General features: G+C 40.5%; 1 protein-coding gene across 1 annotated transcript; it reads right to left on the minus strand.

Annotated features, from left to right (window-relative positions):
• Positions 1 to 5,784: 5,784 nt before the first annotated feature.
• On the minus strand, positions 5,785 to 10,270 carry LOC142960496 (T-box transcription factor TBX2b-like). The gene is made up of 7 exons (XM_076102352.1): positions 9,915 to 10,270; positions 9,300 to 9,567; positions 8,944 to 9,090; positions 8,587 to 8,663; positions 8,303 to 8,466; positions 7,042 to 7,571; positions 5,785 to 6,123 (listed from the first exon to the last, which is right to left on the minus strand). The coding sequence occupies exons 1-7, from the start codon at positions 10,268 to 10,270 to the stop codon at positions 5,785 to 5,787; spliced, it is 1,881 nt and encodes a 626-aa protein (XP_075958467.1).
• Positions 10,271 to 15,208: the final 4,938 nt, after the last annotated feature.

A 15,208-nucleotide genomic window follows, 5' to 3' on the forward strand; every position in this document is an offset into this window, starting at 1 on the left:
CTCCGAGTGCAACTTCCGCTATAGAAATAGATTAGGTAGAAAATACTTCACACTCAAAATGGCAAATGGTCTGTGGAAAAATAAAAAATAAAAGTATATAACATACAAATATAATGATTGTGTAGGTTTGAAGAGTTAAAAGATGTATACCCTCTTCAGCTGAAACAAAATGTAATTGTATTTTTCCATGTAAAGTATTATTATAAAGTATTGTAGAAATAGTCATATTCTTAATCATGCATAAAAACTTGCTGTCGATTGTGTCAAATTCTTAAAACAATGTAAAACGTGTGAACAGCTACACAAACTGAAAAAATAAAACAGGTGAAGTGATAAATATTGAAGTAAGAACGTTGTTTGAAGTTAGTAGTATTGTTTAATCTGCACAATTCCAATGCACATATAAACAAAACATATCAACACTACTAAATTCCAACCAATTACAGGGCACTTTCATTGTGATAGTCCCAGTTTTTAAATAGTTCAATACAGTTACTATTAATTATGTTGTTGTTTTATTTATTCTTTGCCTCATCCGTTCATTTATACGTTTTGATTTGGTGATAGTTGTAACCTGGTTGCTGTAATACGAATTCCCCATTAATAAAGTTCTATAAAATATTTACTGTACACAGTAAATAATTTACTGTACACAAGTAAATACTTTTGGATCTATTACACCTAGATCTAGGAAGGTGTCGTTCGCAGAGAACCAATCACATTCAAGAGCGATTAATTGGGCGGGTTTAGAGGATTTATAGGAGGGGCGAGTACCGGAAGAAGTCTTCTCTTTATATGTCCATGATGTAGCTGTACCGGCAAGCAGAAACCTAGCTTTAGCCTGCCGCTGTGCTCACGTGGGTGTCTGCAACAAGACCGATACTTCACGTGTGCTTTGTTCTGATAAAACGTTACACAGTTTCAGGTCTTTACCGCTTGTGCTTGAAGCCCTCTACGAACCCACTTATCTAACACGATATTTAACCACAATACCGCTACTGGATTTATAAAACCACTTTTATACAACGCAATTGTCACAACAATAAAGCAGGAGGAAAAACTAGTTATCTAAATGTGACATGAGTTGCAGCGCAGCTTCCAAAAATCACCCCATTTGTGGATAAAACGAAAAATACTTATTTTCCCAACATGTTGTGGTTGCTGCGTAATTTCAGCTGCAGTGGTTCTGAAGACAAAAACAATCGGAACAAACGAGTATAAAGATATGAGCTCAATACTGAAACGAAACCAAAAATAATTTCAACCTGTTGTTTTTAGTGTGTGTATATGTACATTTGGTCAAAAAAAAACCTCTCAATGCCACATTCCCAATTGAATCTTTGTAGAGTAGCTTCACTTGCATGCCTATCGAAAATGCAGTGTAACTGCCATTGTGATCCACTAGATGGCTTCAGAGGCCATTAGTTTGCCATCTCTAAAATGAGTAAATTAGGCAGAGATTGAACGGTCCAAACAAGCAAGGCCTAGTAGAAATGGTAACATTATGGATTCTCTTAATATAACTATACAAATAAAATATCTACACGGTTTTTCTTAATCTATATTTCATTTGTTTGGCCCTTAGAGCTAACAGCAATATACCTGATTTAGGCAATTATGGGCTATATATATATGTATAAAGGAAGGGATACATCTCTGTGTTCTGCAAAATAAGAATGTTGCATTTATTCCATGGAAAGATTAGTAGGCCTTCATGTAACATGCTTGCTTTGAGAATATTTGCATGATCTACCAACAGACCTACTCTACAGCGTGAGGTTTGATTTGTTTTTGCATGTACTAAGACTTAATATCTATATGAATGCATGTGGTGAGCAAATCCACAGTGCAACTGCAGTCAGAGGAAGTTCTCACTGATCATCATCGACCTTCCTTTTCTAAACTTATGTTTTAGAAAGCATCTACACACCTCTCTGTATCAGCACTTTTGCAAAGCATCACAAGACACGCTGTCGTGCTTTATTCATGATAACACAGCCGTTCGGATGATATCCCTGTAAAGAGCATTATTCATATTGTATGCTCCAGATGACTATCATCTCGTGTCTTAAAGCCATCTGTGTTGACATTTCTTATCTCAGCACTTATACTTCCAGAGGAGATTTAGAGCACCAACATGCCGAGTGTTCTCCCAGGAATATGTGATGCGCCATGTTGCTTTGACACTGTGTTATGATTAATTTAAAAAATCCCATCGGAGTTTTACAGATCTGAGGAGAAATATCGCTTCTCTTGACACATTCCAGATCACCTATAGAGGGGCAGCACCATGTGTGAATGAAATATTATCATTATATAACTAATTATCTGTGAGTTATATGCGAGATAACTGTTACACCTCTGCTTTTGTTTGCCCCTCAAACAGATCTAAAGAAGAGGAATATGAGCGAGGCAGGATGTGGTTGACAGGACAAGAACTCTCCTCTCCTTTCGGTGCCTCTCTCCCCCCCCCCAAAACTCTCCAGCACTGCAGGGAGAATTTTCTGCTGTCTGCAAAACTTTGCGGTTGACCTCCTCGCCACATTTTTGAGCCAGTGGAGATGTTCATTCGGCATAACGCTACGCTCAGCCAAGGAGAAAAAGCACACAATAGAGGTTTGACAGGAGCCCAGCACAGTGGGAGGGCTCTCAGATCAATTTTCCTCCTGGGAGACCGCCTGACTTTTTCACACCATCAGCTATAGTGGAAAAAAAGGAACCGTTTTGCTATGGAGTGCCATGCCATGGTCATTTTGTCATGATAGAAACATGAGCACAAATGTATTTTAGATTAAGAGGTGCTGCTGAGAAATGTAATCGTTCTCTCCATAAATAGAATGTGAAGTCACACAGATTTTGTTCTTTTAGTAATTTACAAGTTACGATATTAGTATTGCTAATATTACAACAGTCTGTGAGACATTTTAGATTTTTATTAGGACGTTGGATTGATTTGCATACATACATACGCAGCTACATTTGTTTACATCGGTGGACTATAGCCTCATTGACCTTTGTCACAATGTACCACGACTCTCTCATGCACGGTTTCATTGCTCTCCCTGTGAAGCTTTCCTGGGGGGCTCATTGTTCTCTCTGCCCCTTAATCTACGACGTTATCCTGTCATGTATATTAAACACAGTAAAAGTGTAGCTAAAGTATTTCCGAACATTTCTTCGTCCGGAGGCATAGCCGTTCCTTGTATCTCCTCTTAATGTTCACATGAAATTAAGATAAAGCTCTTCTTTGTGAGCCCTATTGTAAAATCAGGCACTTCCACTGTTTGCATGAACATATGTTAGCAAATCTGTGTGAAAGCTGTAGTGTGTGGAAAGGTCATACACTTCTAAAAATCGGAGACATATTTCAAAGCACCTTGCATCGACCATATGAGTCGATATGTCATTTATGTATTCAGAAAAAAAAAGTATTTTTTCGGTGCAGCTTGAGCAGATGTACGAGCAGAGAGATTAGCAACTCAAGTGTAACTTTGCTGTCACAAGCAGAGATGTTTTGGGAATTGCCCCAGCAAGCAGTGAGCTGCAGTCATGCATACGGAATGAAGTGCACAGGACCGCTCATTCACCTTTATTGCTCAGCCACCATTGCTATGGCCAAGGGCATGGCAGCAGCTGTTGCATAGAACCACTTTCAGCTTGCTGCGAAGCTCCAACAAACGGTACATTGCTGAAATGAAATACTTAAGTGACACGTTTATTAAAAATAAACAATATCATTATTGATCCCTGAAGAGATGGAGTAGCGGTGCTGAGATGTTTCCTAAGATTGCGTTCCAAAAACATTACTTCAGAACTAAGATCATTTGTTTCACAGAAATCTTTGCCTGATGATGCGTTTGACTGTCAGTTCCAGAAAGATGGCAGAGTGAGTAATATGGTGAGAAAGGCAGCCAGGGCCAAGGCACAGTACTTCTACAACAGGAACACACACGGAGAATTAGTGACAAGCCAGGAAGGGTACAACTATAGGGCGGACCTTGCCAAAACAGTATTTGGAGGTACAAAGGAAACTGAAAGCTTAATTTAGTCAAATGAATTTAATTAAAGGATTGTGCCTGACAGACCCTGATCCCGCGCCGGATGAGCTGGTTTAATTGAATCCAGCATCCAATCCAACTCTTGACACATCTATAATACATGTGTCCATGTGTTGACATGAGTGCTTCCCACAGACATGAGGGAGTCATGTGACCCACAGGGGGTCACAGGAGATTAAATTAGGGTCGCCAAATAAATTTGCTGAATTTCATTGTCTTTTATTAAACATTTATATTTGCAGTACACATTTGAGCCACAAGAGGGAGCCTGAATGTTCATGTTGTTCTGATAATTGCAGCCTACTTAAAATATTAAATCTGAAATGAATGGCTAGCCTACGTTATGTTTATTTCGGAAAAAGATGAGCCTGTTCAGTCCACCTAAATCTATTTATCTGGGTTCATTTATTAAATATGTGTACATGTTTTCAATAACATATGCATACAACTTTTTATATTAACTTAAATCATATTTTACTTATTCGGATACATATTTTATTTATTCTTTTACTTTACTCTGTTTATTTGTACTTATTTCTGTCTTTGGGCTGCTGTAACACCTGACACCTCTCTGGGACAAATAACGGCTTATTGTATCTTATCTCATTTTTTAAATAATAATAACTCCCGCGTCTGTGAGTGAGTGAGTGCGTGTGCACTTCAGTGTCCATCCACGGCTGATCTCGTATTATGCTTCAGCGAACTGCATACTATTTTGGCTGGCCAGTCATAGCTGCATGCTCAAGGACCTCTTGTGGTTGCGGTGACTCACACTTTGCCTGTTTTATGGCATTTACTCCCTGTTGACTCCTCACTCACTACTCTTGACCGGCACCCAGCTGGTAGATGCCGCTGGTGATAACACAGCTGAGTGCATCTCTGAATTAACACTAACGTGATATATGAATATTTAATGTGCAACATCAACAATACTTTGTATATGATAAACATGTGAAGAGAATGTGAACAACATCTTTATTTAAATTGTGAAAAAACACACACGCGAAAACAATTCACCTGAATAATTTGGCAGACAACCTGCGAGATTACTGAAGACATTTTTCTTAAGTGCTGGTAAAAAAAAATAATAAAAAAATAGAATCCTGAGTTTCCCCTCAAATTCAGCGGCTTTGGTACATCAACACAATGTGAAACAGTGAACGGGTGGTTTACGGTTTCCTCATGACGAGCAAGATATGTACACCATCATACACAAAGAAGCAATACAAATGTGTTTTATTCATATCTAAAGCACATTGTTGTCCTTCTATAGTTTTGCATAGCTCGATCTCCCCAAAGGAATTGCAATTAGCATATTTTTTATATATTTTTTATTTCTTTAGAACTTCCAATAAGCATTGATTTGGTATGTTTGCAAATCCAAAGACTCCCTGATTTGCATATAACTGTTGTTTGACGATATATTCACACTGAAAAACAGTAAATACAATGAAGCTTAGTGTTAATGGTTTATGTGTGGGTGTCTTTTGACCTGCAAATCACTAAATCAGTGTTTATTAGGCAGGATTATTGATGATATAACGACAAGTTGAATAGCAGCAACACATGCAGTTTCTGACAAAATACTTATTTTTAGTGATTATTACGTGAAACTTCATAAACCTGTCTGTGTCCACCACACTGTATCCACCAGGTGTAGGATGAAAAACAACATATACTGTAAGAAAGTGTATTGTGGATAAAGTTGATTATCAAGTCCACCCGGTTATGTGTGCTTTGCAGCGGAACCCTTCATGTTCTTCGGTGGCGAAGTCTTCTGCTTGGCCTTGATTTGGTGACTGCGATTGTCAGGCACTAAACTTGACTCTCTGCTCCCTGACTTGGACACCTCAGATTGCGAGTTTGATCTGGTTGAAAGCAGGTTTTGGCTTGAGGGGGCAGAGGCGGGGATCTGATAAGGGCTGAATCGCAACCAAGGCCGAGAGCTGCGGAAACAGGGGTTTCTGGCCAACTGAGGGGTTGCCGAGCAGGTGGGGAGAGCTGGTGCTGCCATGTAGCCGTATGGATAGGAGAACAATCCTCCAAAGGGTGACAGTGAGATTCCCTGCATGAAAGAAAACAATTGTTAATTTTACTAACACCATAGACTTTCCGATGTTCCTACATTTCCATGTACAGCAGCGTCACATGCAGCTGCATGTCTATGAGCTGTGAGTTCAGAGGAGTGGTTTTATAGAGAAAAGTCTTTTGTTTTGTTTTTCCTATTATTTCCTACCCGGTAGTCATCTTGCACCCACTAAGATTCTTCCCTTGACCCTTTGTAGGTTGGGGAAAATTGGTCTGGATTAGCATATTGGTGTGACTGTAAAAAAAAATAAAAATAAAAAAATGCATAATATTATTCGTTGTGGCATGTGTGTTCATTTCATGCCTGTGTGTGTGTGTGTGTGTGTGTGTGTGTGTGTAATGTGTAAAAATAACAAATTGAATTTCCCCTCAGTGATCAATAACGTATGTCTTCTTCTTCTAAGGCATCACTGCACTAATGGTCACAATTTGGCAGTCAAGGACCATAATGTAAATACATATAATTGCAAAAGTACAATTATCTAATTCGTCAAGGTATAATCTCAAATGAACACAAATTGCTTTTCATAATTTCTGTGCATGCTGCCTTAAAATTGGAGTACTTAGAGCTCATTACAAACATGATCTTACAGCTTTGGCTGGAGGCTGATAGCATTATTTTGTCCAAGACAGAAAGACATTTTTAAAGGGTCAGCTCACCCAAATCACAAAAATATAAGTTCTACTTTAGGAGAAATATCTCTGAATTTTCTGCCAAATTCAAGTTCTTAGAGGAGCAATGAAATTCCATTCCCCTTGGAGTGGTGACAGACGTTTCTCTGAGGAAAACATGTGCTCATATACATGAATGTACCCTTTGAGGAGCCGGCATCCCCCGGCTTCCGGTGTCTGTTCACTAGGTGCATCAGAAATATGTGTGATATAAGAAGCGTACCTGAGATGCCAGCATGTGCTGTGAAAGGTGAAACATGAAGGGAGATGGAGAGGTGATGCTTTGAGAAGGCAGGCCTCCGTTTTCTGCTGCAGGCAAAGAAGGCAACAGACGTCCCATACCCTCTGGCTTCACCGACAACTGTCCCGGGTGAAACAACAAAGGTGCCCCGAGCTTAAGAAACTGTTGGCTGTGCGCACTTGAGAAATCCAAAGTCTGAAAGGGACCAGCGCTGAGGGGCGACGAGCTCTGCGCTTGCAACATCATCGGCAGGACGCCATCTTGGATTTCGCCCATGTGCTGTCTTGAAGAATCGCTCTCCGTGGAGTACATAAAATCTGATGATCTAAACATTGTTCTTTCTTTGGTTGTGTCCTGATTGCCGTTGCTCTTACTGAGAGCAGGCCTGTCCCGCAGTATCTCCTCGCTCTTCTGACTCAAAGAAAGCATATATTCACTGCTGGAACGGCTGGCTTCAGCAATGTCATCATCTTGTTGATCAATATCTGAATCACTTTCAATATTGTCCTCACCTGTGGGCAAAAATACATTATATTCATTAAATGTATGAGCATATTTCTGCCTTGTTAGAGCAGTATATTATTAGAACACAGTGGGGACAGAGATGACTTGGTTACATCTGGAAGCCATGAGCGAGAAAGTGGTCATTTCTGACGAACCCGAAGGCGCCAATACAGTTGATTCCTTTAAAGCAAAGCTATTTCTGTATTGCCAAATTGAGTCACACGGTAAACTGAGGTTGAGATGTGGACAATCCTCAAAGTCCCCGAAATCTTAAAACATAGTACACTTCTGACCGCCTCATTTGTGTAAGTTTATTGTTGACCTTGAAAATAGGACAAAACAAAAATCTGCTTACTAGGTGATGAAGACCATGATATGTGGTTGAAAGCTAATGAAAAACTGTGTAGACCCAGAGTGTGTCTACACAGTGTGCGATAGTACACTTCGCCAGACTATCGCAGGGCCAACACTTAATGACAGACAACCATTCAAGCTCACATTCACACATACGGGCGATTTAGAGCAATCGATTAACCTAAGCCACGTGGAAGCCGGAAGCCGGAGAACCCGGAGAACCCGGAGAACCCGGAGAGAACATGCAGACTCCACACTGAAGGGCCGTCCAGCCCAAAGCCGAAAGGTTAATCAGTTGTTTGTGAATCATAAATGAACATTGTCTCTGTTTAGTGACTGCAATGTTTATCTCTTTAATGACATAGTCGACTGTGAGTTCACCCACCTTGACCGGTCGGGGTGGACATCAGAGGGCTGCTCACCAGCTCCCGAGGGGAATAAAATGGATCACTGGTACTGGGTTGTTCACATGAGTCATCAGAATCAGCACAGTCCGGGTCCGCTTTGTTTTGGCTCTCATGCATTGAAGAAATGCTTAACTGCTTACTCCTGCGGATCACAAATTGAAGTTAAGTCTATATATATATATGTGTATATATACAGATATATATATACACATACGGATATGTCCTTTAATATTATGATGAATCATGCTGGCAAAGCAAATACCTCTTTTCACGCCTCCCATTTCCCATGTCTCTGAATCCTTTGGCAAACGGATTGTTGTCGATTTTTAGCTGTGTAATCTTGTGGAGAAAGAAGACACATCAGCAAGTTAATCATTGCAAAAACACAGCTTCCAGTGTCCATAAAGCTCATATGTTGCACTAATGAGGGCCCATAACCCTAAAATGTATTCCTGTTAGTCTCCAAACCATCCCAACAGCCGCAAAACTGTGTTTTTTCACACACACAATATCAACATCACCGAAAAATTGTTGCCAAGTGCATTAGGTCTGCTGTGTTTGCATGTGAGGTTAGAGCAGGAAGGATGGGGAGGGAGGGAGGGGGGGGGGGGGGGGGTACCTTTTCATTCTGATACGCAGTGACAGCGATGAACTCCGTCTCCGGGAAAACGTAAGTCCGGAAGGTGCTGTACGGAAGCTTCATTATGTCGTTGGCTCTCACAATATGAAATCTGGGCTGGTATTTATGCATTGAATTCAAAATTGTCTGGAAAAATAAAGACAAAGAAATTCGAACGTCAGTGTGTTTGGCTAGTAAGGGACATGATTTACCAGAGTGACACATATTTAAAATTGTATAGGTTATTGTGATCTCATTGATATGGGATTTTAGTTATAGTTTAATTTAAAAAATGGGTTATCAAAAATAAGTCCCATATGCTACAATAATTAAAAAAAAGTATCATATCTACTTACAAATCCATGCTTATCCGAAATATTATTGGTGAGTTTGAGTTTATGAAAAGCGACGGGCTTGCTCATCCACTGCTCCCCTTTGGACGGGCTGTCCGGGTGGATGTACATGCGCTTTGGCATCTCCGGGTCAGCTTTTCCAGCCACCACCCAGCGGGAGCTGTGAAACTTGTAGCGGCAGTCATCAACTGCGACAATGTCCATCAGCAGGATATACTTAGACGTTTCAACCAGCCCGTCTACCCGCACTTTAAACGCCGGAAACATCCTCCTGTGGCAAAGAATTGATGAAACATCGATGTATTCGTGCGTTAGAACTTTTGATTTGTAAGTTTTGCATGCAAGGAGCTTCGCTTTTTTTGTTAAAATAATAGAGGCTATACGATTTACTTGTATTTAGTTATTTTTTATTATAACAGCTAATTGAAAAAGTATTGAACTGGACCTCTGAAATAAGGCGAAGGGCCCCAACCTGATGTATTTATATCTTGAAAATCACAAACTGACCCCATGATAATAGTAATAATAATAATCATATTGGACTGTATAATACAATTATGGCATTTCAAACACGTGACTGCAATGACACTTCCAATATGCACATTTTTGTTCGCGTACCTTCCCGATTTCGTAATAACCATCTCAGTTCCCATTTTGTGAAACTCAGTCCATAATTTTTTGGACTCCAGCGTGACTTTCGGGTCGTCTTCCAGCCCTTCCTCCGTCTGCAGGCTCTTACAGGACCGCGGCTGAACTGGCTGATGCTGGCGCACCAGAGCGGCGCGCAGCCCCGCGTCAGAGGCAGCCTGCTCGGACAGAGGCTCGGACAGGGAGGCGACGTCTGGGAAAGCCAGCGAGGGGAAAAACGAGGGCCGAGTGGCAGCAAAGAAGGCTGACAATGGCAAGGCACCTGGTGGATGAGCTTGGAAAGTATTGTAAGCCATGGCAGCCGCTGTGGAAATTGGATATTTCATCAGGGTATCCGATCGGACAAGTCGATTCTATAAAGTCTCAGCCCAACATGCTGTTGCTGCTGTACGGCGCGCGAGCGTCTGCATCCAGTTGAGACAAACCTTTTTGAGAGTTTGAGAGTTTTGTAGCATGCCCGAGAGATCAAATAATGGAGGGGATGCAAATTTGCAGAAGTAGACGCTGAGAGGTGATGATGGTCCTTTGTTTGTCCACTGGTAGATCCGCCAACGACAGGACAGCGCACTTTGGGGCCATGCGCAAAGCTTTAAAACAAGAAAGAAAAGTAATGGTACAGAGGAGTGAGGACAGACAGATTCCAATGGATGGTGTTAACGCACGTCTGTCCTTCCCGGTATACGCTATAATGAGCCAAATATTTTTGACATCGCTTCACTGTCCGTACCAATTACCGAGGGGGGGGGGGGGGGGGGGGCGTGGTTTTAACCGCTCAGAGTACAGGGACACAGCCGGATTTTAGTGGATTCGACAGCATCGTGGATAAACAGCATTAATAAGTGGCACACCATGAATGAATCATAATTAAAGTAGCCTACTTTTAGCAACTTTGCTTTTTTTTTTAAAAATACCGTTATAGTGAATGAGAATAAGAATAATACCTAGATCTAGAGTGAAGACTCATCTTTTTAGCCCAGCTTTTCATTAATGTTGGTGTTGTTATTTTGTGTGAAATACGTGAAATACTACTAATAATAAAAATAATAATAATAATACTAATAATGTTTTCCTTAAATGTAAAAATACAAATCATTCTTTGTCTGAATTCATGGAAGGCTGCGTGACTCATTCACTTATCCATCTTTTGAAAACACCCAAGGTTTTTGATGAAGTGCATGGATCTGTTAATTAAGGCGGACTCGGCGCCAGTTCGCTGGCGTCACGCAAAGAGCCAAAAGCTCTCTCCTGTCACTTCACATTTAGGCAACTTTCCAAATCCTCAAGTTGCCTGCTCCAGTTATTTTTCGCCAATGCAGTCAGGCTATGCTTTTGTGAACAGGAGAAAACCTGAGTTAGGAAAAGAAACGGCAAGGATCTAAATGAAAGCAGCACCTGTCTATTAAAAGAACTGGCGTTTTGAGATACAACTTGGGACAATATGGCCTTTTATACTTTTTTGTAATCTTTTTTTAACAAGTCATACATTAATTATAATTGTTGAGTAGAGTCTCGAAATTCGGGGGGGGGGGGGGGGGGGGGGGGGGGGGGAGTCTTTTTAATTTGAATTAACACTGAAAAATGAGCTAATTAAATCTGTGATATTAACACTAAAAATTTAGTTTGTAACTTTACACGAAAATGTATAGTTTTCAATAATAGTTTTATTGGACGATTCAATTCACTAGCAATAGTAAAGGGTTCATTAATATTAAAGACCATATTAATATTGCAAGGCTCCTGTGTAAAACAAAGAACGGTTGTGTCAACTCAGAAAAACATGTTTCCCTTTCAGCAATGTGATATAGTGGTGTAATTTTAAACAAATATCTAATTGATTAGTGTTTGTTTAGTTTTCTATTTGCTTTTCTGTCTGCCGGCTCCATTCTCAGGTGCATTTTTATAATATTATATCATATATCGTATCATATTACACATTAATAACAGCACAATATCCACAGATAACACTATACCTGCACCAGTAAGTCCCATACAACTCAATGGCAACTGAATTTAAAGCTATTATCAAAACATCTGTAATTTTGTGATCCTGATGGGTCTCTCTCTCTCTCTCTCTCTCTCTCTCTCTCTCTCTCTCTCTCTCTCTCTCTCCCTCTCTCTCTCTCTCTCTCTCCTTCGCACACACACACACCTCAAGCTATCAATCTAAGCAGCTCCATTCCAATTTCTATATTTTAGATAATAGCTCTAATGTTACGATGCTTTCATTTGCCTTCCACAATTCATTGGGACTTGCACAATGATGATCTCACTCTCACAATTGTTTTTTTCTTGGTGGAATTTGTAGCAAATCAAATGGCTGTTTCTTCAATGACAACATTTACTTAACTGTTATTTTCTGGCAGAAGTTAAAGCGAAGCATGATGTTCCCTCTCATGACAACTTCCAGGCCTATAACCAGCAATATTCTACACACACTGACCGAATTGGCCAGTCTGCTGTTTTTCTCCTTGCTGTAGCAAGGGCTGGACTTCAATGAGTGCGAGGTGAGGTGGAGTGCCGCTTGACAGTTACAAGGCAGGAAAGGCTCAGGGTAGGAAGTGATCTCACAGGTCTCACAAATGATCAATGGCTCCCGAGATAGTGAAGGGTAATAACTTGTAATCAAAGCCATAAGAGGATTTCAGAGAAGCATGGTCCAGAGAAGACGGTAGGGAAACATCCTTCTCCACCCCCTTTCTGTTGACGTTCCCAGACATGGCGTGCATGATGTTGCCTTTCTAACACAGCCAATGATGAAAAATGTGGGGGTTGACGAAGGGGAGTGGCGGTGTTTGGGTCTGCTTTTCCTCACTCAGCACTCCTGAGAGGGATGGTCTACATGCCACCATTTTTCTCTGGTGCAGCTCCAGCCGACTGTTCGAGAGAAGCGCCAGAACAGGAAGGAGGCAATCAATCTGAGTGATGGTGCATGAATTTCACCTCTCTGGTCACAGTCCACACCTGGGACAAATTCAGAAGAATGTTAGGCCACTGAGGGTTCCTGACAAGTCATCCAAAGGGCAAGACAGTAAAGTAAGTATCACATCTGAAGGTTGGAGAGCAACTGTTAAATGACAAACGGGAGGAAGAGGACAAGAAGATAACTTAAGTGTGGACTTTAGGCCGAGCAGAGAGGTCTAAGGACCGGTCACCTTAAGTGTTGTCTGGGCTCTGTAGGGCCTTGTTTTAATCATGACATCATCTTGGTAACATAATAGACACAACACATGGATTTGTTTATCCTGATTGTAAGATATAGATGCTGGGAGTACTATAACTCCAAAAGCAGGGAGCAGCATCACCACAAAAATACTTATTTATGGATTCAATTATGAGTATATCTTTCCTGTAATGCGCAGGAAAGATTCCCTCTGCCTCCATTTATTTTTCATGACATATGAATCATACATGTGCTGTTATGTGAAAATGTTTGTCCATCGTTATCTGGAATGATTCATGATGATATCACTTTCTAAAGCTCAGACTTTGGTCTACTTTCTGAGCTCCAGCAGAGTGGAATGTGAATGTGGCTCATTACAACAAAAGGGGTGAAGATGATAAACTCTATCAGAGAGCTGAACACTTTGTTCTGCATCTTAGAGCTCCCACATTTGTTTTGTTATGCTTTTTGGTTCCCAGACCATTTCACTTTCGTGCCAGATTTTGCATGTTTTTACACCATACCGTGTACGCTGCTTACAGGCTACATGCACATTCTCCATACACTCTAAAGAAAAATAAAAGAAAGAACTCCAGAGTGAGACCATCTTGTCAATGCAGTGTTTACGCTTTATTAACACTCCTCTGTTTTTCTTCTTTTACAAGGGCATTTGCACAAAACACAGAATTTGCAGAAGATACACACGCCATGGAAGGGACATTGCATTTATTGTCTTTGACCTAACTTTCCTTTTTTTAATGTAATTTTATTTTCAACAGTAACAAATATATTCAGGGACATCTTTTAACATTGAATAACTGAAGAGCAATTCTGCATATGTGGGAGGCATTTACACCACATAATCGATAAAATATATGTAATATAGATAATCAGTGCAAAAACGTAGAGCAAATATAATGCTGTAAGTCAGTATTGGACGTGTGGCATATGTTTTGTTCTGGCTTTGTAATGGATTAGAAAAAGCACAACTCCAATGAGGTTAAAATGCTTTAAATGCCTTTCATTTTTTTTTTGTGTACACTTTTGTGTACTTTTTACCTGAGTAAACATTGTAAACATGAGTTTATGGTTTCTAAACTCTAGTTTCAACAAAGCATGATGTTCCGTGTTAATTGTAGCATTTTGGTTGCCGTCAAATGTATTGTTCAGTGTTCTGTTGGTCTTATCTTCACCTTCTCGTGTCACTTCAGGTTCCAAGAAAAGGTGGCGACGACTAAAAAAACCAAGATGTTGACTCGAGAATTCAAAACCGTAGTCCACAAACCAATGGGTGGCACTGCGGTGACTATATCAGTTTGATATATACAGTATATTCTATGGATGGGACTGCAAGACTGTGCTACAAGTCAAACTTCAAGTCACTGAAGTCCTTCAGGTTAGAGATCATCGGGTGAAGAATTTACTCAAGCCATCCATTTACCACAGTATCAACTGGCTAGTTTAGCTGCTAAACATTTAAACAGTTTGTTGCCAATTAGGCACCACAATTAGGTTGCAACTCATATACAGTTGATACCTTAATAATAAAGGCACGTGACAATGTCATTGATCCATAAAAGGGGACACTTTGTATCTTCCCTCGTGATGCTCCGGCCGGCAATCATCTTTAATCATGACTGTCAGACCTTTTTGAGTAGCCACAGGGTACTCAAAACTAGCTTGATACACAACTGACCCATTAGTTTCACATGAACATGCATACTGTACTGCCGTGTAGCGTACTCACACTTACCCTTTGTTCGGCACTGAAAGCCTCCGATCTGCTTGAAGCAGAGCATTATCAGCCCTGTCGAAAGTCATTAACACAGATGCAGACTGGTTGATATTACTCTCGCTCGACCTCCATCCTTACAAGCATCCCTTGAGCTTTATTTAGCTCAATGGTAGACCGAAATAGGAAATGAATGATACAATAAGAGTAGAATGGATTTATAGAAATGAGTATGCGATGTGTCACTGCGTTACGGAGACGTGTTCTTTGTTTTACTATGTTGTTAGGTGTTTAGTCAAGCTGGCAGCGTGGCTTCTTTGATTACATTGTTGGTCAGGTCGGTCACCATTTTGGTCCCGACTAAAATATCTC

The sequence above is a fragment of the Anarhichas minor genome, unplaced genomic scaffold (assembly GCF_050575085.1).
Source record: "Anarhichas minor isolate MPS153535 unplaced genomic scaffold, ASM5057508v1 ptg000027l, whole genome shotgun sequence".
NCBI lineage: Eukaryota > Metazoa > Chordata > Actinopteri > Perciformes > Anarhichadidae > Anarhichas > Anarhichas minor.